Here is a 25,211-nt window from a genome sequence, read left to right on the forward strand (position 1 = left end):
CAAAATTCTTCGAGTGCTGCATTAATTATGGAATAATTCCCTCTGTCGTATAGTGTTATTGTTTTAATTATTTTAGGCGTATGCGGCAGATGACAATGAAAGGAACCGTGCAAAATTGAATTGTCACTAAGCTTTGGCAAATATATGAGCGGAGAGAGCATATCGGGCTCGGAGGCTAAAACCAGATCGATTGTGTTTGATGATTTGCTACCGCGACGCGTCGGCTGTGACTGTTTGTGTTAGTCCAAACGTTATGCAAGTGTTTACGAAGTCACTTTCGCTGTTGTTTTGTGATAGAATTGAGGCAAGATTTGACCAAGTTATCGCAGGGAAATTGAAGTCTCCGAAAAGCAGGACAGGCGATAGACGGTATGCGCTGGTTACTGATAAAAGGACCTTGTGGAACTCGGCACCGAAAGAAATATCAGCATCAGGAGGGTGATAGCAGACGCCAATTACTATAGGTGGATAAGAGGCGTTACTAATAACAAATGTAATTTCTAAGGGGGAGGATGTCCTAAATTCAGTGCACTGAATGCTGCGGTGGGCGGCTATCAGTACACCACCACCACGTTTATTATTTCGATCACGCCGGAAAATATTGAAATCTGAAAAAAGCGAAAGTACTTCGAGGTCTGCGATTGATGAATTGAGCCGCGTTTCGGTAAGAATGACCAGGTTAGATTCTGTTGTGTGAATTATATTACGGAGTGCATCAAGCTTTGGCAAAAGGCTTCGAATATTAGTATATAAAAATAGATGTATGAAAGGTTAGGACGCGAATGATTTCCTTCTACGAGTTTAAAGGGTTTATAGTTTATATTCTTTCCACTACTATTCTATAAAAATCCCCCCCACAGTAATCTCAATATGTCATTTCCGGTGGTATGTCTTGAGCAGGAATAAGATACCACCTTAGTATACTGTCAGAGAAATATAGGAAAAACATGTTTTGGCATGAGGCAGACCGCCCCTAGTTTTCATCTTAAGGGCGGGTTTCCTTTCCGGTCTTAAGAAATTAGTCTCGACCGAATGGTTAAAAAGGTAGTGGTACCGAAGTCCTCGCGTTCTATTGTTCTCATGCTAGCGCATGAGACTTCGCCATCAGAGCGTAAGGGGACCCGGAGAAGTGTGTTCTATTGGCCCATGTACAGGCTGAGGTTAAAGATTTCGTGAGGCCATGCAACATGTCCCAACGTGCCATGTCGAAGAAGAATACCGGCCTCAATATCAAGCGAAGTGTTTCGTTGCATGAGTTTCCGGGTACTGATGACAGCGAAGCGGGCATGATGGCTGCTTCTCTTGAGGGTCCCAGTAAGAAAGCCAAGGAATGCACCATTGTTGTGAGGTAGAGGTACTGCATTCAAGTCTACAGAGGTCATTGTCTTAAACCAACGTCGGTACCCTATAATTTTACGGGATACCGTGCCGGCTTGTACCGCTCTTCTAGAAGTATTAGGCCAAGATAAGCAATCAATCATCACAATAATGTACAGAAGCCTTTCCGCAGGTGACGTTTTCTCTAAGTCTCAGAGGCGCATAAATTAAACGCTGGGTTGTCTCCGTGAAGTAAAAGCGTTCGCTAAAAACGGCTGGATAAGGACTAGCAATCCTACTGTCATGGCTTAATGTATGTTTCGTGTTGTGTAAAGGCTTTTGAAAATGTAGACGTGTGTGAGAGAGCTAATGTAAAAGATCGCGTCTCTTTGTCTTCAACATTTTCGTTAGGTGAATTAATGTGTACAGCGTTGGTATCGTTTATTAGTCTATGCGAGAGTGTATGATTGCAAACTCGAAGTGCTGAACACCTCGGAAGCGTTCGTCTGATTCTGTGCGAATGTTCTCCGCTCGTTTATTGGATTTTTGTCAGGGTTTTCAGGTTCCCAAGGCTGCTGCGTTTTCAAAATACTATGCATAGATGACGTATGATACTTTATAAGAGCTTTATTTTTTGTGTGGAATTCCTGTGAACAGAGTGATCTGAACTCTGGTGAGCATCTAGGATGTGTACTGTGCGCGATGTGCTGTGCGTGATGTGGACTAAACATCGAGAAAACCATGTGCCACGCTACTTGCCTTGAGTTGTTTCGACCCTACAAATAACTTTCGAATGGGCGGGGGATATTTATTATGAGCTAGCGCCACAAGGCGTTTGCGACTCCCGGCACGAGGGAGAAGAGAAGAGGACGCGAATATGCGGCGAGTGCAGCGGAGAACACAGAGTGACGCTGAAGGCAGAGAGGGTGGCTGAGCAGCGTTGCTGGAGGACGGATGGTCAAGAAGTTGCGTCTTATCGCGCACCGCCTGGCCTACGACCCGTGATACCAGAGCCGGGATTAGACACAGAGCTACTGCTGATCGCGTCCCACCTGCCCTGTAACCCGAGTTGCAAAACCGAAGGGCGGCCAGCTCCTGTTGTGTTCCTGGATACCGTAGCCAACACACACGTTCGGCTTAGTGCTAAGTGTGCTGCATAGACGTACCTGGAAATCGGGCATTTCTGCCGCGTGATGGGAATCTGAGGCCCCTTGCCTCGACTGAGCGTCTCCCGCTTCCTAGCCAATTAAGCGCTGTGGACTGGGCGTTCCTTGTACTCCGACCCCACGGGACCAGAAGCATCCCCATGGAATTCAGCTTTCAAGCCCCCGGTGACTGTTACTAGTTTGTGTTTGTATTCGTCTTGGTGGTTGAGTTCGTTATTTGGTATCTGTGATTATTTGTCTAGTCTAATAATTTTGCATAAAAAAGATACGTTTCTAGTTTCATCTATCTGGTTGTCTTGTCCCGGTGGTCAGCAGAGCCACTGGAACGTTCGTGTGCATTGCAATAATTTTAAGACAATGCGACAATTCATACATGCTCAAAATCACGACGTCTGCGTCGTTAAAATATCCCAGAAAGTTTTGGTCGTTCTCTTTTATTTCTAGCACTTTTTTAAGCGAATGCTGCACATTCAGCAAGAGGAACCCGATAATAATCCAGATGTCTACGTTTCTCTGATATCTTCCAAAACGATGAATTAAGGAATGCTGACTCAAAGTTTCCTTGCTGACATCGAACATCGGCGTAGGCTCCCACGAAGTGCTAGTCACACTGGTAAGGCTTTCTGATAGGACGATAGGTGACCCATGGTCCATTGATTGGTATTGACAGCATTGCTCGGGAGGCTAGCTCCAGTTCCCTCTGAAAAGAAAAAAGCAGAGGAAGGAAAAGGTTATGGGTATACCCTGCAGTGGCCACAGGATTGGAGGAGGTCAGTTTACATCCCCATTCCAAAGAAAGGCAGTGCCAAAGATTGTTCCAACTACCGCACGATCGCGCTTATTTCGTATGCTAGCAAGGTGATGCTGAAAATCCTCCAAGGCAAGCTGCAGCAGTATGTGGATCGGGAGCTTCCGGACGTGCAAACTAGGTTTCGCAAGGGCAGAGGAACTAGAGACCAGATTGCCAGCCTTCGCTGGATCATGGAAAAAGCAAGAAAGTTCCAGAAACCCATCTACTTCTAATTTAATGATTATGCGAAAGCGTTTGACTGCGTAGATCACAGCAGATTGTGGCAAGCTCTCCAAGAGATGAGAGTTCCAATTCACCCCATCTGTCGCCTCAGGAACCTCTATGAAGGGCAAGAGGCCACAGTCAGAACTGGGCATGGTCTTACTGATTGGTTTGCGATTGAGAAAGGAGTGAGACAAGGCTGCATGCTGTCGCCCTGCTTATTTAACCTTTATGCAGAGTGCATCATGAGGAAAGCCGGTCTGGACGAGTCTTCAGCTAGAGTGAAGATTGCAGGAAAACGTATCAGCAACCTTAGATATGCGGATGATACCACTTTAATGGCAGACGGTGAAGTGGACCTCAAGAGACTTCTGATGCGCGTACAAGAAGAGAGTGAGAAGTTTGGGCTTAAACTGAACATTAAAAAGACAAATATCATGGTGGCTTGCCCTATCATTCCTGGAGCATCAAGGGACAAGATGTGGAAGCTGTGACAGATTTTCGCTTCTTGGGCTCCAATATTAGCCCGGAAGGAGACTGCAGCCATGAAATTAGGAGACGCCTCCTTCTGGGAAAGAAAGCCATGGATAGCCTTGACCACCTAGTAAAAAGCAGATACATTACACTGCCAACCAAGATCCGTATAACTCGTGCTATGGTCTTTCCAGTTGTGATGTATGGATGCGAGAGTTGGACTGTGAAGAAGGCTGACCGTCGAGGAATTGACGCGTTTGAATTGTGTGCTGGCGGAGACTCTTGAGAGTTCCTTGGATGGCCAGAAGATCAAATCAGTCGATATTGTCGACCATAAACGCTGACTGCTCATTGGAGGGTCAAATTCCAAAGTTAAAGCTCAGCTACTTTGGTCATTTGATGAGAAGAGAGGAATTGCTGTAGGAAGATTTGATGTTGGGAAAGGTTGAGGGTCACTGGTGAAGGGGTAGGCACCGAACGCGATATCTAGATGGCATCGTCGAGGCGCTGTGCTTCGACAATGCCATGCCGAGAGATGGCACTTAGCGAGCTCAATTATCGTATCATATTGCTAGCCTCAACAAAAGCTGCAGTCGCTCTCAAAAAATGAAGTCGCCCACGTCGTTCGTTTAAAGCCTTATCGATCACGGGACGATGTTTAAGTCGTCCAGCGGGCTTCAGCAGCGTCAGGGGAAGTGTGACGCCCAGGAATGAAGACAAGAGAAGATGAAGTCTACGAAGAAGCGGCTCGTGCTGGGACTCGCAAGTGGACACAGAAGGGTCTTCAACGCTAGGCCTGCGTCAACTGAAACCTCGCTTGTAACAGCATTGATTCTTCGGCGCCGATTGCTACAACACGAAACAAATACGTGAAACGATGTGGCATGTACTGTAGTGACACGTCCTGGGGACCTTTGGAGGATCGGTGTCCCATTTGCTTGTTTTTTGTTTTCCTTTTCCGCAGTGCTACTTGCGCTGTGCTTGCCAGGTTCCATAGCGCGAGCGAGGGGTGCCTGCTAAGTACGTATACCTCTAGCCCGTTGCATGGCTTTGCCGGCAGATGCCGCATCAATCGCTGGAATAGCGAAATACTTAGCTACTTCGCGCTCTAGAGTCAAAATACGTTTCTGGTCAGCTGTGCGAGGTAAATACTTTTACAACACTAAACATTCTCTCCTTCATAAACAACATTCTTTGTATATTAATAAGTTTAAGCACCCAAACAAGCAATGGTATTGAGATTAACTTAGCCGCCACTGCAGGATATCGATTGGCATAATGTGAAAGCATTACCGATGCGGCTACGTTTGTACAATTTTTCCTTTTTCTTTTAAATGTATTTGTTTTTTGCTATTTATGCTAATGTTTTTGTGCTTTATATTTATTTTTGTTATCTTCTAATTTTTTTTATTTTAATATTCCACAATTCTTCATATTGTCGCGCAAACGAGGGCCCTCGAAATTGTGTCAGGGGCAGAACTGAGGTTTGAGAAACAGCACTCAAGCTCAGACTAAGAGCTAGAGCACTTCTCTCTTCCATACCTCTGTGCGTCTTCGTCGGCTAAGCATGCTACATTAGCTCCCCCCCTCCCCCACTTGGGAAGCATCGGCTTAATAGTAAATTGAAGTTGTGCATAATGGTAGTCATTGTTACCGGACACAAAAGGCTTCAAGCGGACCACATAGACCACTTCAGAACGCTTGGGACGCCGGGGTTCTGGTTCGTCATGAGGAATGACTTCATAGTCCAGATCCAGGTAGCGTAGTCTACGCAGAAACAGAGTGTGCCTAGGTATTTTTTCTTTACAAGTACCACAGGTGGAGCCCAGGGGCTTCGGAAAGGTGGAATGACATTATTATCCAGCATTTCTTTTACTTGGACTCTAATGGAAGCGCGGTGTTTTGCGGAACCCCGATAATGCGACTGGCAGAGTGGTCGAACAGCATCGTCTGTAATGATGCGATGTTTTGCAAGGTGCATTCGTCCGACGAGTAATGATCTGGCAAATGCATTAGAGTAGCGACTGAGCAGGCTGCATAGTTTTTCTTGACAATCTGGAGATAATGCCCGGCTTACGTCGTAGACCGACTAAGTGGTGTCGTATGAATATGCTGGTTAGGCGCTGGTTAAATTGCGTGCAGAACTGGTGTTAGTTATGGCGTCGAGGTATGCCACAGTTGTACTTCTGTTCAAATGTTGACGTTCATTGCTGAAGTTCGTGCGGAGAGCATACAATTTGCCATCTTCAAAGAAAACGCCCGGCCTGGTGACTGCTGTGCTTCTTACTATAAGCAGTTTCGGTTGATCTCGACGATGTCATCTGTATCTTGCATTGGGAGGGAACCCACGGACACCATAATACTCGAACGGGGGGGGGGGGGGGGGCACACTCACATGGTCATCAATAATGTGAATTTATCGCTATTCGTCTCAATTGCATTCTAAATTCAAACGATTACTGACTGATTCTGCAAATCGATATGGGCGCCTTTTCCCATCAGAAAGTCTATACCGAGGATGAAGTCACGGAAACAGCCAACGCAAGAAATGTTTGCGCTTGTACAGTAACCCTCGACGTTAACATTCCCGTGGGCACTATTAAACATCCTCCAGTGGCACGTATTCGCGGGCCATCCCATGCTATTGTAACCTTTCTGAGAGCTGCTGCGAACTCTCCATTCAGAACTGAATAATCGTCGCCAGTGTCGCATAGAGCAGTGACGTCTGTGCCATCGACGGTGTTTTTGACGTCTGGCGGCGACAGTTTCAAAGCGTCCGGTATCGGTCTCGGTGCTCTCAAAGGGTGGTCTATTGGATGTCGGCGTCGTGGTAACGTTGAGGATCGGCGGGCTGTCGTCTCGGTGTCGGTTCTGCTGGTGTCTGTATGCAGTGAACTGTAGTATGGGGCGAATAACAGTGGAGAGCTTTATCGGCTTGGGACTGCATCGGCATTCGAAATGTATTCTGCAATTTCGCGTGGCTACTGTCCTGGAAACCAATGAAGGGCATGAAAAGGAAACTCACGGAGGCCGAGATTCCTGTAGGAGCAGCGGCGACAGATGTAGTCCAGCTTCACCGCAATGATAGCACAGCAGTTGGGGATCGGGGCTTCGCCAGGCATCAGTCCGTCGAAAGCCGCGGCTATTGTAGTTCTTCATGGATAATATTAGAAACTGTGACGATATATGGCATTGGTGGAATGGCCAGTTATTTTACCACCCCTTCCCCGTCTATCGCGCGGAGCGTATCAGGCAACGAGTCTATGGAAATTGTACGGATTCACCAACACTCCGACGATCATGTACACTCTAGCGCGCTGTTATTGCTGGGCGCGCTTGTCAAGTGCCTTTAGGATGGTGTTCGCTTCACGGATTATTTCGCCTACCTCTGGTTGGTGGACTTCGCACTCTGCCAGCAAAAAACTGTTCTTTAACAGCTTTCATTAAATGGCGCATTTGTTTATCTTCCGACATGGTCGGGACTGCGTGTCGAAAGAATCGCACCTCTTAGGCATAGACCAAACTTTGCAGTTGTATTCGGATAATCAAAACCAGTTTCGGTTTTTCCTCGCAAAGTATGCTGGTGAACGGACAGAATAATTTCACCTTGAGAGTGTCCCTTGTTCGGAGTCATGTTTCGTGAGTTTCAAACCATGTCCTCGCAACATCTTCCTGTGCGAAGTAGACATGGCTCAGCTTGAAATCAGCGTTTCAGGCCTTGAAGACCGCCACTCGGTCGAACTGCTCCAGCTAGTGTTTAGCTTTGCTATGGGGCAGGCATTGGTAACGCGGTGGATCCCGCTGGTGATGATGCAGGACCAGAGTTGTCGATACCGGCGGATTCATCGCGCTTACAGCAAAGTGCCTGGTTAGTTTGTGGTTAGAGAGAGGACTACGCATGGAAGGCAGACTTTGCAGTCAGAGACTCCTCTGATGCACTGAGGGGTGCATCTCGGGCTTGGGTTCCGACTGTAGGTGGCGTTCGGCGCATGAACGCCACACCCAGCACTTCCACCAAATGTCGTGTAAACGACGGCTTAGATTTCAGAAATAGCGTTCAAATTCAGACGATGCTAGCGCACTTTTGCTCTCTTCTACACCTCTACTCTTCGTCGTCAGCGCGTGATACATAATTATTATGTTTACGCCCACCCTTGTATATTGGGACCCACTTCGCACTAAAACCGCCGAAAGAGAAGGAGATATCCTCGACATTCTAGACATAGATCTCTGGATACAAATTTTAAAAGGGCATCGAGGATCATGCAGGTAAACTTGCACATGAAAACAGGAACAACATATGCAACCACATGGATTGTATATGGGACTCACTAAGTCTTCGAATTTGCTCCTTCATATACTTGACCCTACAAGTAGCAGACCAGTCAGATGCACTAACTACAAAAACGCACACATACATATCCAGTAAGCCAGCGGATTTTTTTCTTGTCCTTAAAAACAGATATATTGGCAACGCTCCTAGCCAAGTCTTATTAGATTATACCGGTCCGGAAGACCCGCGGCTCGACTTCCCCATTACTCTGACTGAGGTAAGGGCAGGAATCGCTAGGCTGAACCATAAATTCGCCTCCGGCGCACATAAGGTAAACGGCAGGATACTACGTAACCTAGATGAACATATGCTATGCTCCTTAGATGAGTGCATGCATAAATACTGGTCGCAGGGCTCCATGCCACAATCATTGCAAACGGCGGTTATTCTAATTCCAAAACAAGGAAAACTCCTCAGCCTTGAAAACCTTACCCCAATTTCGATCGCCTCTTGTGTAGTTAAGCTCATGGAGTATGTTATGGACTTATCTCAACAGATGTATGAAGGATCAAGACCTGTACCCCCCCACCGTGATTAGATTCTGGTCACAACTTTCTAATCAGGACAGAATGCTTCAAATGAAACATAAATATTGATGCGAGAACACGGTACACCAGAATCATTCTCGGACTAGACCTAGAGAAGGCTTTTGATAATGTCAGACATGATGTGATCTTAAAACAAACCTCCACGAATTCCGGCTCGGAGTCCGCACCTACAAATATATCCGTGACATTCCCTCAGATAGGAAGGCCCACTTTCGAGTAGGCTATCTCCTCTCGGATGAATTTCCGCTCGGTTAAAAGGGTAGTGAGAGACCGGAAAGCGTGGCGTGACATGGTCCATAGGGTCCCGAAGAGTCGGACACGACTGAACGACTGAACTGAACTGAACAGGGGTACCCCACAGTGATTGGCCCTTTCGCAATTTCTCTTTAACATCGCAATACTCAAACTTACACAAGTAACGCAGGTCCCGCAGCTCCATTACAGCCTCTATGCGGACAACATTATACTTGTGTACCGCAAAGGGCATTGATGCAAAAATCGAGGAGAGACTCCAGCGTGCCGTTGTTATCGAAGTGAATTATGTAGACCCCAGGGGGCTGCGATGCTCTCCTGTTAAGTCTCAATTTATCATATTCCGCAAAGCCAGATTTCTTGCGCAAACACCGCCGGCCATAGAACTCAATATTCGCGCAGTTCCTATTCCTCGAGTACCCAAAATTGAAATCCTGGGCCTAACCTTAGGAGAACATGGCTTCAATGTTGATGCAATTCAAATGATTTAAGGGACCTTACCGCAAATTATACGACTCATCTGCCGAATTAGAAACCGCCGCTCCGGCTTCAGGGAAGAGCATACTCTCCGCATAGTACAAGCATTTGGGATCAGTCGCATAGCCTATATATATCCGTACTTACATCTAGTCAGCTGAAAAAATTCAATGGCTTAGCTGTATTTAAGCCTAGGAGATTGCGAAAGCAAGAGAGGCGAAGTGTCTTCAATGAAAGACGACACCCCATGTTAGGGGCCTCGATGCGCGCGCACTCGCGGAGGGGGGCGCGTGCATCGAGCACCCTACCCCTTGTTAGGCCACAGTACACCTAGTGGGAGAAGCGCGATACGCCTGCCGTAGCTACGAGCCACGCTACGCTGAAGAGCAGACTCGGTAGCCCATCTTCGCCTCGCTTATGACGTCACACCACCTGTTAGACTACAGCGCATCTAGTGGGAGAAGCGCGAAACGCCCGGCGTAACTACCTGACCACACTATGCTGAAGAGCCGACTTGGTAGCCCAGCTCTCGCGCTGGTATGACGTCAGTAGTTACGTGGTGTAAAGCGTAAGTACCGGACCACGCTATGCTGAAGAGCCGACTTGGCAGCCCAGCTCTCGCGCTGGTATGAGGTTAGAAGTCACGTGGTGTAAAGCGTAACTAGACGGCGATGCTACGTTGAAGGCTCGAAACCTGGCGTAGAATAAAAAGAAAGTGGAGGCCGCCATAAGAAAGTGCGTCAAACAAGCAGTTGGGCTTTTCATTCACATAGCGACATAGAGAGTTTTAGGTCTCGGTATTCGCAAAACGCTAAGTGGGATTATTGAAGCGGTCACCACCTCGCAACACGAACGGCTATCGGGCACATCCATAGGCAGATACCATTCTGTCCTAACTAGGCATAAATTACGACCAAGGTGGACCACCGACCTTCCCACAATATACGAGAGCTCTTGGTCATACCTCCAATATCTCGAAACATGAGCCCGCATTTCCACGCTGAACGTCGTACAGAGAGAACCAAAACTGGGGCCAAACATTTTCCTAATGATAAATCAGCAGCGTATATCGATGCAGCAGATTCCTCGGCTGCAAAGGTGGTAGCTGTGGTTTCCACAGAAAGTGGTAAAGTTACACCACTATAAGTAATCACCTCATACATTATAGAAGGAGCCATTGCACTAGCCTTGTGGGATCCTGGGCAGAAACCATAGTCAGCGACCCAACACTCGCGATAGAAAGTTGCGCATTTGGAAGAATCCACCGATAATCAGCGCGTATCGTGCAAAATTGTAGGCTATCACGGCGAATTCGCCTAATCTGTACTTCAAGTGGTGCATCGCAATGGCACGAAGCCTAGAGGAGAGAAAGGGAAAAACACAGCGCTCTGTTTGTCCTCTTCTCTCGTCTGGGCTTCGTGCCGTGGCGCTATACCACTTGAAAATTTCAGACAAACTAGCCCTCCAGTTCATGTTATTCTGCATGCCTGCTAATGCTTCTCTTGCTGGTACTGAGATGGTCTAAAACCAACTTTGAGAACTGTCCCGTCGAGCTAGGTCACGCAGTCCACCCACTATAAACTCTATCAAAGACAGGCTATTTTCTCGAAGAGAAACCCTGCAGCATTACAGGTTTGCCAGACTCAGATTCCCCCCTGAAGGCAAAACGCTTCACAAACACCAGGTCAATCATGGCATAAACTTCAAACTAATACCTATTCAAATCCCCAATTATGTTGCCTATATTGGGGATTCTGTTCAGACAAATGCAAAATTTTTGATGCCAGAGCCGATCTAAATCATATGATCTGGAAATGCCCACATTCCCTATTTGTGAGCCACTTCATACGCGAGTCTGAGCATTGGGAGGCAGTACTGGACAGGCCGCCATTGGAAACTGACCCTGGCAACGCTTAATGTTAGAACCCTAGCTAGTGAAGCTAGTTAAGCAGTGCTGTTAGAGGAACTAGAGGGCATGAAATGGGATGTCATAGGGCTTAGTGAGGTTAGGAGGCCGAATGAGGCACATACTGTACTGTAGGATGGGCATGTGCTGTGTTATCGAGGTTTACCAGAGAGGCGACAACTAGGAGTAGGTTTCCTTGTCAATAAGTATATAGCGGGTAATATACATGAATTCTAAAGTATTAATGAGAGGGTTGCAGGCATCGTAATTAGGCTTAATAAGCGGTATAAACTGAAGGTTGTACAGGCCTAGGCACCTACATGTAGTTATGATGACCAGGCAGTTGAAAGCTTCTATGAAGATTTAGAATCGGCAATGCGAAAAGTAAAGACGCAGTATACTGTACTAATGGGCGACTTCAATGCCAAGGTAGGGAAAAAGCAGGCAGGAGACAAGGCAGTAGGTAACTATGGCATTGGGTGTAGGAATAGCAGGGGGGAGTTACTAGTTGAGTTTGCAGAGCGCAATAACTTACGAATCATGAATACCTTCTCCAGCAAGCGGAAGAACCGGAAATGGACATGGAAAAGTCCAAACGGAGAGACTAAAAATGAAATCGACTTCATAATGTGTTCAACCCCCGCCATTATGCAAGATGTAGAGGTAATCGGAAAAGTGCGATGCAGTGACCACAGGATGGTGAGGTCCCGAATTAGCCTAGATCTGAAGAAGGAACGCAACAGATTAGTAAGAAAGAAACCCATCAACGAATTAGCGGTGAGGGGGAGGGCAGAAGAGCTCAGGATCTCGATACAGAATAGGTATTCAGCTCTAACTGAGGATGGCGACATTACCCTAGAGGCAAGGAACAATAATTTCAGAGATATCATTACTGAGTGCGCGGTAGATGTAGGCGGTAACATAGCTAGAGAGGATACCGGTAAGCTGTCTAAGGAGACGAAAGGTTTGATTAAGAAACGCCAGAGTATAAAAGCTTCCAATTCAATAGACCAGATCGAATTGGCCGAGATATCAAAGCTAATCAATAATCGCAAGGTTTCCGATATAAGGAAGTATAACATGAAGAAAATTGAGCATGCTGTAAAGAACAGGGGAAGCCTTAAAGCAGTAAAGAAGAAATTGGGCATAGGCAAAAACCAGATGTATGCGATAAGGGACAAGGCGGGCAACGTCCTCACTAATGTGGACAAGATAGTCAAAGTAGCCGAGGAGTTCTATACAGATCTCTGCAGTAGCCAAAGTAGTCAGGCCCGTAATGAGATTGGCGGTAGGGAAAAACAGCCAGACGTTCCACCAGTGACGAAGGACGAGGTGAAGAAAGCACTAGAAACTATGAAAAGGGGGAAATCAGCTGGAGAGGACCAGATAACTACAGATTTGCTGAAGGACGGGTGGGATATCGTGCTAGAAAAACTGGCCACACTGTGTACGCAGTGCCTGGTGTCATCGACGGTACCGGAACCATGGAAGAATGCAAACATTATCCTCATTCACAAGAAAGGGGACTCTAAGTACCTTAAAAATTACATACCAATTAGCTTACTGTCTGTTACGTATAAGGTATTTACTAAGGTAATCGCTAATAGAATCAGGACAACCTTAGACTGCAATCAGGCAAAGGATCAAGCAGGGTTTCGGAAACGGTACTCTACTATCGATCATATCCATACCATCAATCAGGTGATAGAAAAATGCTCGAAATATAACCAGCCCTTATACATAGCATTCATTGATTACGAAAAAGCATTTCACTCAGTTGAAACCTCGGCGGTGATGCAGGCATTGCGAAAGCAGGGGGAAGACGAGCCGTACCTGAAAGTGCTGGAAGATATATATATATATAGTGGCTGCACAGCAACCATAGTTCTGCATAAAGAAAGTAACAAAATTTCCATAAAGAAAGATGTTAGGAAAGGAGACACAATCTCCCCAGTACTATTGACAGCTTGTTTAGAGGAAGTATTCAGAGACTTGGAATGGGAGCAGTTAGGGATAAGGATAGGTAGAGAATACCTCAGTATTCTGCGATTTGCTGATGACATTGCTTTGCTAAGCAACTCGACGGATGAACTGCAAATAATGATTGATGACCTACACAGGAAAAGTAGAAAGGTTTGCTTGAAAATAAATATGCAGAAGACTAAGGTAGTGTTCAATAGCCTCGGGAAGGAACAGCAGTTTACATTAGGTAGCGAAATACTGGATGTAGTAGGCGAATATATCTACTTAGGACAGGTAGTAACCGGAGATCCGGACCATGAAAAGGAAATAACAAGAATAAGATTCGGATGGAGCGCATTTGGCAAGCAATCGCAGATTATGACTAGCAGCTTAGCGGTATCGCTCAAGAGGAAAGTATACAACAGTTGCATCTTGCCTGTACTCAGCTATGGGGCTGAAACGTAGAGGCTAACCAGGAGAGGACATCCCAGAGGGCTATGGAACGAAAAATGGTAGGGGTAACATTAAGAGATAGAAAGCGTGCACAGTGGGTCAGAGAAATAACTCAAGAAATTAAGAATAAATGGACATGGGCAGGACATGTAGTGCGAAGAGAGGATAACCGATGTTCGCTGAGGGTAACAAACTGGATTCCAAGGGAAGGAAAGCGTAGCAGGGGGCGGCAGAAAGTTAGGTGGGCGGATGAGGTTAAGAAGTTCGCAGGGGCCATGTGGATGCAGCTAGCACAGAACCGGGTTAAGTGGAGAAATATGGGAGAGGCCTTTGCCCTGCAGTGGGTATAATCAGGCTGATAATGATGATGATGACTGGTCAGCCCCGATCCGGGGGCACAGATAAAGCTAATCCAGCTGGCTGAAAATGCAGTCGTTGTCTGTATCCCCTGGAAATAGATTCCCCACCACCACCACCCTCGCTATCTACCCTTTATTTTGTAGCAAAAGCTACCCTACTGTAGGTTTCGAAGCCATCGGTGTGGCACCGTAGAAGAAAAGAAGAAGCAAAAAGAAGTAAAAAGAGGAAAAGGTAAAGAGGTAAAGGTAGAGAGGTAAAGAGGAGGAAAATAGGAAAGAAAAGACAAAGATGGAGAAAATGAATAAAAAGAAAAAGAACAAGGAGAGGAAGAAAAAGGGGAAAGGGAAAAGGAAGTAGAAACGAAGAAGAAAAATTGAATAACAAGACAGATAACTCGGTAGTGGGTATAGGCAAACGACAGCAGCCAGTTGCTACGGCTGAAAGTTCGCTCGAACGCTTTAACGGCGGCACACTGAATTCATGTGTCTGCAGAAAAATTTGCTGCAACACGCCCAGCTGTCGCTGTATACCTAGGTTGAAGCTATGATTAACCCCCTCCCCCAATTTGCTACATAGCCGGCTAATGCTTTCGCATTATTGGTTTACAGGAAATGGAATGCGCAGTCACTGTTACTTTCTCTGTGGACACCTCTACGACACCACACTGAGGTTGATATGGCTTGTCCGATTTGTTCGGGCCACTACAAGCGATCAGAGTGCACCACAACTCGCAGGTCTATGGGCTATCGTTCCGACCCGAGAGTGCGCATAGAGGTGAGGAAGTCGCAATTGCCCTCGCACTTTCTTCAATGCTGAACTGTCATCACCGACTCGAGGTTCGCCTGGTAAAGTTATATGCGCGGTGAGGTGGGCACACTGGCGCATCGCTTGCTTTACAATGCGGTCCGCGACGTTGAACCCCAGCCTATAGGCGCGACGTGTGGGCGCCGGCCCATCAAGGACTACCAGGGAACGAAGCGGCCAACGGCGTTGCCCGCTCGCTCATCCTCTGGGCACCCACCCTCAGATCCCCCGATGACGAGTTAAGCCAACCGGAGCTGCCGTTCCGAGAAATTACTGACGACTGAAAAGATTGGCACCAACGGTACCTTCCTCCGGTGAAGGGGCTATCGAAGGCAGAAGATAGCGTACTGCGACAGCTTCAAACACTTTTTGATGTCCGGTCCAGGCTGCTCGCTACGACCTAAACATTAAACCCGAGTGCGACACTTTGAAGAGAGTGATACCTCTATATTCCACATGGTGTGGGCATGTAAATCTAGTCCCCACTTTCCTGCCCATCCCACCCCCGCTGAAGAGGCTTGAGAGGCCTTGCTCAACTGCTCGTCGGTCGGGGCCCAAAATGCCCTGGTCCGCCATGTTCGCAAGGCGGCTGGCACTTGCAGCGGCCTGGACAGGGGCTGCTTACCAACTGACGCCGGCGTCCACCATTTTCGCCGGCTCGCGTCTTCTCATTAAAAGAAATAAAACGTTTCACAAGCAAGCTCGCATATTCTTTGCGTCCAATGTTTGGCCTCACCAACATAGCCGATTAATGATTTTGCATTAACACTGAAATATAACGCCCTGAATACTTACAAACATCAAAATTGTATATGTGTTCGTTTTTTCTGCCCTTGCTACGAAGAGTGTCCCTTGTCAAACCCGCTAACCGGCTGCGTTAGGCGCAATATATATTGAAAAAAAATAGTTGACAGTTCCAGTGATTAAGGTAACGGGAATGAACTGTGGGTTAAAAAGTACCTATCACATTGCACTACCGTGTGCAAGCGCTTAAGCTCTGGGTTGCTTATAATATTTTAAAGTACTAGTATTAGTAGAAAGTAGTACTTAGTTTGAAAGTTAGAAAGTTGAGAAAAGCTATTTTTGATGATATGTGATACAAGGCACCCACAGCATTTTCTGAGAAAACAATTAGTTTTTTTCCTCAATACTGCGTTTGATTGCTCCTAATTATATCGACACTGACTTTATACAGAACATCTCTGTACTGAATTTTTTTTTACTCACCGTTTGAGATCGGCCAAGTTCCAAGTGGTACTTCATCAGAAGTCTAGCTATGGTAAGCTTCATTTCCAAGATTGACATTTTTTCACCGATGCAATGTCGCGGACCTATTCCGAATGGCAAGAAGGCACATTTCTTCAAGTAGGCTTCGTTTTCTGGAGCGAACCTGCAATTTCATGTAAGAAGGTGTTTAGGGGTTTTGCTTGATTTTGCATTTAATGAAGATCTCATTGTTGATGTGTTAACTTGGACGTTTTGCCACTAGTTCGTCTCTTAGGCAGAAAAATTGATCAGCACTTCGTGCAAGGTGGGTACATGTACACACTATTTTAGAACTTCCTAATCACAATGCGGGGCGTTATATTATTTCAAAAGAAAATCTACGCGACGACTCCTTGCTGTGCGCGTGACGTAGTCAGCGCTGTGCAGATTGTACTGAGCTAAATGCAGCCAGCTACCAGTCTACTGAGGCCCAGAATACTCCCTTCAATTTTTCTTGTCAGGAGCGCCAGGGTCTTAAGGGCGATTTCTACAGTGCGCCCACTACCCGGAGTCCGCACGCCTCTAGCACATGAGAACTGCATGTCTCATAGGCCTGGCAACAACCTAAAGCGCGTGTTTGGTTTATATCACGAATCAGAACATTAAGGCTTTTTGCATTATAGTGTCTCCCACACCACTGCCGCTTTAAGGTTGGTATGATAAATATACTGGCTTCAATCATTACCATGATTTAAAGAAGGTTTGCAAAAGCCCCATTCAGCAAGCTAGCTTTCAACAGAGCGTTTCTTCAAGGTCTAAGCCTAATAACGCTGCTACCAGAACGGATGTGAGGGAAACTGCAATAGCTGCGAATGCAAATACGGCATTTTCCCTCATGTACTCCGTCGCGAATATTCATGACAGACATGGACGCAGCTGAAGAAATTTTGAAGGGGCGCAATTTTCTCATCCTTTCCCACGAGGCTACCTTCTGGTATCAACTTATTGTGCGCCATTTAGAGTTTGTCTTGGAGCGATGACTACACCTCCCCACTCCTGCGGCATCCTTCCTTTCACCAAATTGCAGGCATGTATAGAAGAAAAAAGAAAAGAGCGATGACAGGCAGCATTAAATCAGTGGTAGCAATCAGAGCCTTCTAGAACACAAGAAGCAGTGACGTAAAGCGCTGTGACAATGGGGCGCTAGTAATAAGCGATTTTTATAGCTAATACTTCAAATAGATTTCAGTTAGGATAAAAATGCCTCATTAAAACTGAGAATATTTCATTTAAAACCTGCCGCATAAATACCTAGAGAGGAATTAAAAGAGCAAGGCGTCTTTACAGCACAAAGTACGAATATAATGTTGATAGACTTCACGGAACCAACAACCGCCATTCCCTATCGTCGCTTTTAATATTGCCATAATGTTCTATATCGTCTGCACAAATACAAGGCATAGTTTTACATTATAGGTAATATGACCCCTTCATGGATCACTGCCTTGTCGTGGCGGAGGGGCTTGCGAAACTCTATGAAGTCATGAGCTCTGCTGTGTAGGGCCACCCAAGATAGACAGGTCAAGACAGAGAGTTCTGGCAAAATGTGATTCACTAGAGAAGGTAATGGCAGCCCACTCCAGTATTTCCTACCAAGAAAACCCTATGGCGAGTCACAATAGCATTAATGATATGGCGCCGGAATATGAGCCCCCCAGTTGGGAAGGCGTCCCACATGTTACTGGGGATGAACAAAGGGCGATTCCTAGTAGCTCCAGGACGAATGAAGCGGCTGGGCTAAAGACAAAAAGACGCTCAGTTGTGGATGTGTCAGGAAGCGACCTGAAAGTCTGATGTTGCAAGGAGATATATCACATAGCAACATGGAATGTAAGATCTATGACGCAAGGTAAACTGGATGTCGTCAAGTGAGAAATGGACAGACTGAGCATTGATATCCTGGGTATCAGCGAGCTCAAGTGGACCATAATGAGAGAATTCAATTGCGGCGATCAATATGTCTGTTATTGTGGGCACGAATCCAGGAGAAGGAATGGGGTCGCTCTCATAGTAGACAGAATAATAGACCAAGCAGTGCTGCGGTACAACCTCAAAAACGACCGAATGATTTCACTTCGGATCGAAGGTCACCCTTTCAACATAACAGGTATCCAAGACTATGCATCAAACACTACTGCTGAAGAAGCTGACGTTGAGAGATTTTATGCTGACCTGCAATGCCTTTTAGACCACACTCCATCACCAGATGTCCTTTTTCTCACAGGAGACTGGAATGCTAAGGTGGGGAGTGAAGAAATATCCGGATTTACAGGCAAGTTCGGTCTTGGTGAGCTAAATGAAGCTGGGCAGAGGCTAGTAGAGTGTTGTCAAAAAAAACAACCTGACCATAACGAATACTTATTTTCAACAGCACAAGAGGCGCCTGTACACATGGACTTCACCGAACGGTCTGCACAGGAATCAGATTGATTATATTATTTGCCGGTAGAGATAGGGTAGCGATATACAAGCAATAAAAACAAGGGCTGGGGCCGATTCTGGCACCGATCATCAGCTTCTTGTTGCCAAATTTAGGCTTCGATTGCGGAAAACGCAGAAAACTAGAATGCCGTTCAGGTATGACCTGGATCAAATTCCATCAGAATATGTTGTGGAAGTGAGGAATCGATTCCAAGAATTAAATCTAGAAGACAGAGAGCCTGAAGAGACGTGGACTGATGTTCGTAATATAATACCAGAAGTTGCTACTAAGTTAGTTCCAAAGCAAAATAAATGCAAAATGCAAGAAAGCAAACTGGTTATCTGAAGAGGCTTTGCCTGTTGGAAAGCTGAGGAAAGAAGGATGGCAAAAGTTGTGGGGGAAAGAGGAAGATACAAGGGTGTGAATGCGGGTTTTCAGAAAATAGCAAGGAGAGATAAGAATGCCTTCCTGAACATACAGTGCGAAGCAGTGGAGGACAACCGCCAATTGAAGAACACAAGAGCTCTGTATAACACAATGAAAGATATCAAAGGAAGCTTCTGTGCTAAGCTGGGCGTGACAGAGGACAAACGAGGCATGGACCTCACTGAAGTCTCAAAGGTAAAGAAGAGGTGGCAGGTATACACAGAAGAACTGTACAAGAAGGACCCGGATGTGCAAACCCAACATACGACAGTTGTGATAACTGATCTCAAGCCGGGCATCCTGAAGAGTGAAGTTGAATGGGCCATAGCCAGCCTTGCTAAGAACAAAGCTAGCAGAATAGATGGCATTCCAGCTTAGTTGCTTCAAAACCTCAACTACGACGCTGTTAACGTTCTGTATACAATATGTCATCAAATTTGGACAAACCTGCAGAGGCCACAGAATTGGAGGAGGTCAGTTTACATCCCCATTCCAAAGAAAGGCAGTGCCACAGATTGTTCCAACTACCGCGCGATCGTGCTTATTTCGCATGATAGCAGGTGATGTTGAAAATCATCCAAGGCAGGCTGCAGCAATATGTGGGTCGGGAGCTTCCGGACAAGCAAGCTGGATTTCGCAAGGGAAGATGAACTAGAGACCAGATTGCCAACCTTCGTTGGGTCATGGAAAAAGCAAGAGAGTTCCAGAAGCCCATCTACTCCTGCTTTATAGATTATGCGAAAGCATTTCACTGCGTAGATCAGAGCAGGTTGTGGCAAGATCTCCAAGAGATGGGAGTTCCATTTCACCTCATCTGTCTCCTCAGGAACCTGTAAGAAGGGAAAGAGGCCGCATTCAGAACTGGGCATGGTCTCACTGATTGGTTTCCGATTGAGAAAGGACTGAGACAGGGCTACATACTGTCGCCCTGCCTATTTAACGTATATGCTGAGTGCATCATGATGAAGGCCGGTCTGGACGAGTCTTCAGCTGGAGTTAAGATAGCTGAAAAACGTATCAACATACTTAGATATGCGGATGATACCCCTATAATGGCAGAAAGTGAAGTGGAACTCAAGAGACCTCTGATGAGCGTACAAGAAGAGAGTGAGAAGTTTGGCTTAAACTGAACATTAAAAAGACAAAGATCATGGCGTCTTGCCCTATCAAGTCCTGGAGCATCAAGGGACAAGAGACAGATTTTCTCTTCTTGGGCTCCAAGATTACTCCGGAAAGAGACTGCAGCCCTGAAATTAGGAAACGCCTGCTGCTGGGAAAGTGAGCCATGGCTTGCCTTGACCGCCAGCAAAGAGCAGACATTAGACTGCCAACCAGGATCTGTATAACTCATGCTACAGTCTTTCCAGTTATGATGTATGGATGCGACATTCGGACTGTGAAGAAGGCTGACCGCCGAAGAATTGACGCGTTTGAATTGTGGTGCTGACGGAGACTGTTGTGAGTTCCTTGGACTGCGAGAAGATCAAATCAGTCGATAATGTTGGCCATAAACCCTGCCTACTCAATGGAGGGTCCTATTCTAAAGTTAAAGCTCAGCTACTTTGGTCATCTGATGAGAAGAGTAGAGTCTCTGGAGAAAGAGTTGATGTTGGGAAAGTTTGAGGGTCACCGGAGAAATGGTAGGCAGCGAAAGTGATGGTTAGGTGGCATCTTCGAGGCGCTGCAGATGAAGTTATGTGATGTCAGGAAGATAGTGAGAGACCGGAAAGCGTGACGTGATATGGTCCTTAGGGTCACGAAGAGTCGGACACGACTGAGAGACTGAACTCAACTTAATAGGAATAAGTGAAGTTAAATTGCCAACCATTGGAAGTTTGAGCTTTTTACATTTCTTCAATAAAGAGTGAGAGAGAGAGAAAGACCCTTTAATGAAAAACAGATAATTTCTCCAGCGTTTAGATTTCGCTGGCATGATATTTTGTGTAGGAAGGGGAATACGGACTCTTCATTTCATCGAAACGATAGCGCGAGCCATTTGTATATGCAAAGCTCAGACGAGTCGGCAGGAACGAATTTCTAGTTGGCGAGAAAATTTTGGAGGGAGTCTGATCTAGATGTGGGTCAATTGAGTAAAAAAAATTGGTAGTGATGTGTCGGCAAGCTTCAAAGTGGGTCTTTTGTTTCGAAAGCAATTTGTTTAGACAGTTGCGATGCATCAGTACTATACTATACAAGGCCTATATTAGGTTTGGGGTGCGACCTGATGCCGGTCAAACCTCCGGCAACGCACTCCCTCACCAGAACAGTTGTCCACCCTGACGCAGTAATTGGCCGCAACCTGCCATGATTACTCCCAGAAAACCCCAGCCTGAGTCACCAGCGACTAGGCAACAACTGACCAAGGAGGCGGTCAGACCTGTGACGCAGCAGGGGGGGGGGGGGCTAAGACTTCCTGCTCCACTGGACAGGCCGCCATTAGAAACTGACCCTGGCAACGTTTAATTCTAGAACCCTAACTATTCAGGCTAGTTTATCAGTGCCGTTAGAGGAACTAGAGCGTATGAAATGGGATATCATAGGGCTTAGTGAGGTTAGGAGGCCTAATGAGGCATATACTGTACTGAAGGATGGGCATGTACTGTGTTATCGAGGTTTAACGGAGAGGCGAGAACTAGGAGTAGGTATACGTGTCAATATGTATACAGCGGCTAATATAGACGAATTCTATAGTACTAATGAGAGGGCGGCAGGCATCGTAATAAGGCTTAATAAGCGGTATAAAATGGAGGTTGTACAGGCCTATGCATCAGCATGTAGTTAGGACGACCAGGCAGTTAAAAACTTCTACAAAGATATACAACCGAGAACGCGAAAAGTAAAGACGAAGTATACTGTACTAATGGGCGACTTCAATGCCAATGCCAAGGACTTCAAAAGCAGGCAGAAGACCAGGCAGTAGGTGACTAGGAATTGATTCTAGAAATAGAAGGGGAGAGTTACTAGTTGCGGTTGCAGAGCTTAATAACTTAAGAATCATGAATACCTTCATCGGAAAACGGAAGAACCGGAAATGGACTTGGAAAAGTCCTAACGGGGAGACTGAAAAGGAGATTGACTTCATACTGTGTTCAATCCCCGCCACTATGCAAGACGTAGGGGTAATCGGGAAAATCCGGTGCAGTGACCACAGGATGATGAGGTCCCGCATTAGCCTAAATCTGAAAAAGAAACCCAAAAAATTATTAAGAAAAAATTCATTAACAAACCAGCTGCGAGGGGGGGGGGAGGGCAGAAGAGTTCAGGATCTCGCTACAGAATAGATAATCAGCTCTAACCGAGAATGGCGACATTACCCTAAATGCAATGAACAATAATTGCAGGGATATCATTACTGAGTGCGCTATACAAGTAGGCGGTAGGATAGTTAGAGAGGATACCGGTAAGCTGTGGAAGGAGACGAGATATTTGAATAAGAAACGACAGAGTATTAAAGCTTCCAACCTAACAGACCAGACGGAATTGGTTTGTTATAAAGCACAAAGTGGCCGATAAAAGGAAGTATAACACGGAGAAAAATGAGCATGCTGTAAAGAACGGGGGAAGCCTTAAAGCGGTGAAGAAGAAATTGGGCATAGGCAAAAACCAGATGTATGCTCTAAGAGACAAAGAGGGCAACTTCATCACGAATATGGACAAATTAGGCAAAGTAGCCGAAGAATTCTATAATGATTTCTACAGTAGCCAAAGTAATCGGGACCGTAATGACATTGGCGGTATGGAAAATAGTCAGACGATCCACCAGTGACGAAGGACGAGGTCAAGAAAGCAATAAAAACTATATCAATGGGTAAAGCAGCTAGAGAGGATAATATAACTTTAGATTTGTTGCAGGAAGGGGGGATATCGTGCTAGGAAAACTGGCCACCCTGTATACGCAGTGCCTGGCGTCATCGATGGTACTGGAATCATGCAAGAATGCAAACTTTGTCCTCATTCAAAAAAAAAATGGAGCTTAAAAATTACAAACCAATCAGCTTACTGTCTGTTACGTATAAGGCATTTACTAAGGTAATCGCTAGTAGAATCAGGACAATCTCAGACTGCAATCTACCAGAGGATCAAGCAGGTTTTCGGAAACGGTACTCTACTATCGATCATATCCATACCATCAACCAGGTGATAGAAAAATGCTCTGAATGTAACCAGCCCATATACATAGCATTCATTTATTACGAAAAAGCATTTGACTCAGTAGAAACCTCGACGGCGATGCAGTCATTGCGAAATCAAGTGGTAGACGAGCCGCATGTGAAAGTGCTGGAATATATACATAGTGGCTGCGCAGCAACCATAATTCTCCATAAAGAAAGTAACAAAATTCCCATAAAGAAAGGTGTTAGGAAAGGAGACAAGATCTAACCAGTACTATTCACAGATTACTTAACGGAAGTATTCAGAGACTTGAAATGGGAGCAGTTAGGGATAAGAGTAGATGGAGATGACCTCAGTAATCTGCGATTTGCTGATGGCATTTCCTTGCTGAGCAATTCGGGAGATGAAGTGCAAATCACTGATGACCTAGACAGCAAAAGTAGAAAGGTAGGCTTGATAATCAATATGCAGAAGAATAAGATAATGCTCAACAGCCTCGGGAAGGAACAGCAGTTTGCATTAGGTAGCGAAGCAATGGAAGTACTAGGCAAATATGTCTACTTAGAACAGCTAGTAACCGCAGATCCGGACCAAGAAAAGGAAATAACAAGAAGGGAAAGATTGGTATTGAGCGCATTTGGCAAGCACTCGCATATTATGACTAGCAGCTTACCGGTATCTCTCAAGAGGAAAGTATACAACAGTTGCACCTTACCGGTACTCACCTATGGGGCTGAAACGTGGAGGCTAACCAAGAGGGTTCTACTTAAGTTGAAGACAACGCAGATCGCTATGGAACAAAAAATGGTACGAGTAACATTAAGAGATAGGAAACGGGCAGAGCGGATGAGAGAAATAACTCAAGTTGCTGACATTCTAGTGGAAATTAAGATGAAGAAATGGGCATGGGCAGGACATGTAGTGTGAAGAGAGGATAACCGATGGTCGCTTAGGGTAACAAACTGGATTCCAAGGGAAGGAAAGCGTAGCAGGGGGCTGCAGAATGATAGGTGGGCGGATGAGGTTAAGAAGTTCGCAGGGATCAAGGGGATGCAGCTAGCACAGAACCGGGTTAATTGGAGAAATATGGGAGAGGCCTTCGCCCTGCAGTGGGTATAGTGAGGCTGATGATGATGATGATGATGCATCAGATTTTGTTAAGAAGTTCCGAATGTATCTTTGATGTTGGTGGCCTTTAAGAGCCGCTTCATCTGCTTTTCCATTGGCTTTAATGCCACAGTGAGTTGGCATCCACTTAAATGTTATGCAGTGGCCTGCGGCAATAGCCAAGTACTATAGATACTATATGTCAATGGAAAAAGGATAATGATTGGTTTCCTTCAGCAGGTTATTCAGGGTTCGCAGAGCTGTTTGGAATCAGTGGAGATAACCCACCGTTTAATGGAGGATATAGGAAAGAGCTTATTTAAAGCCATGGAGCTCAGCTGCCGTAAATGATGTCTTCCGCGGCAGCCGGTAATACAGGACATGGTTTGTTAAGGGTGCATAAAGGCCTTAGGATTAAGTTTGTGTAGCAGTGGAACCGTCGGTGAATATGTGGGTGCGTATATTCCTTGACTAATTAGGCGAGAGCGGCTTGCAGAAGAGCTGCCTGTGGCATCCGGCGCTTCGCATCCCCGCCAGGAACTGACATATTCATCTTTAGAGACGACAATCTCCATGGAAGAAAGATGAGTGGTAGTAGACTATGTGGCTACGAAAGTCACAGTTGCAGGGAGTTTGGTGGACACGGAGCAAGACATGCTTCTTGTCTCGGAGGACATGTCGAAGATGGGTGCGCATAGTTTCTTGGGCGACAATCAGACCTAGCAGGAGACATTCTGCTTCTGCAATTGTTCCTGATGCTGAAGATCCCTTTGGAGGTCCAAGGCATATCCGCAAGCAGTTGTTTCGTGCAGC

General features: G+C 45.9%; 1 protein-coding gene across 1 annotated transcript in view; it reads right to left on the bottom strand.

The window, feature by feature from the left end:
* Window positions 1-3,054: 3,054 nt before the first annotated feature.
* Window positions 3,055-25,211, bottom strand: part of LOC146209785 (thromboxane-A synthase-like) — a 130,562-nt gene continuing 108,405 nt past the window's right edge. The window contains exons 14-15 of the mRNA XM_084581142.1: window positions 16,292-16,454; window positions 3,055-3,183 (exon numbers count right to left, since the gene is read on the bottom strand). Coding sequence (XP_084437268.1) covers window positions 3,085-3,183; window positions 16,292-16,454 — 262 coding nt within the window. The 3' untranslated portion in view covers window positions 3,055-3,084. The remainder of the gene's footprint in view (window positions 3,184-16,291; window positions 16,455-25,211) is intronic.

Source organism: Amblyomma maculatum, chromosome 1, assembly GCF_055883805.1.
Source record: "Amblyomma maculatum isolate TAMU_Amacu chromosome 1, ASM5588380v1, whole genome shotgun sequence".
NCBI lineage: Eukaryota > Metazoa > Arthropoda > Arachnida > Ixodida > Ixodidae > Amblyomma > Amblyomma maculatum.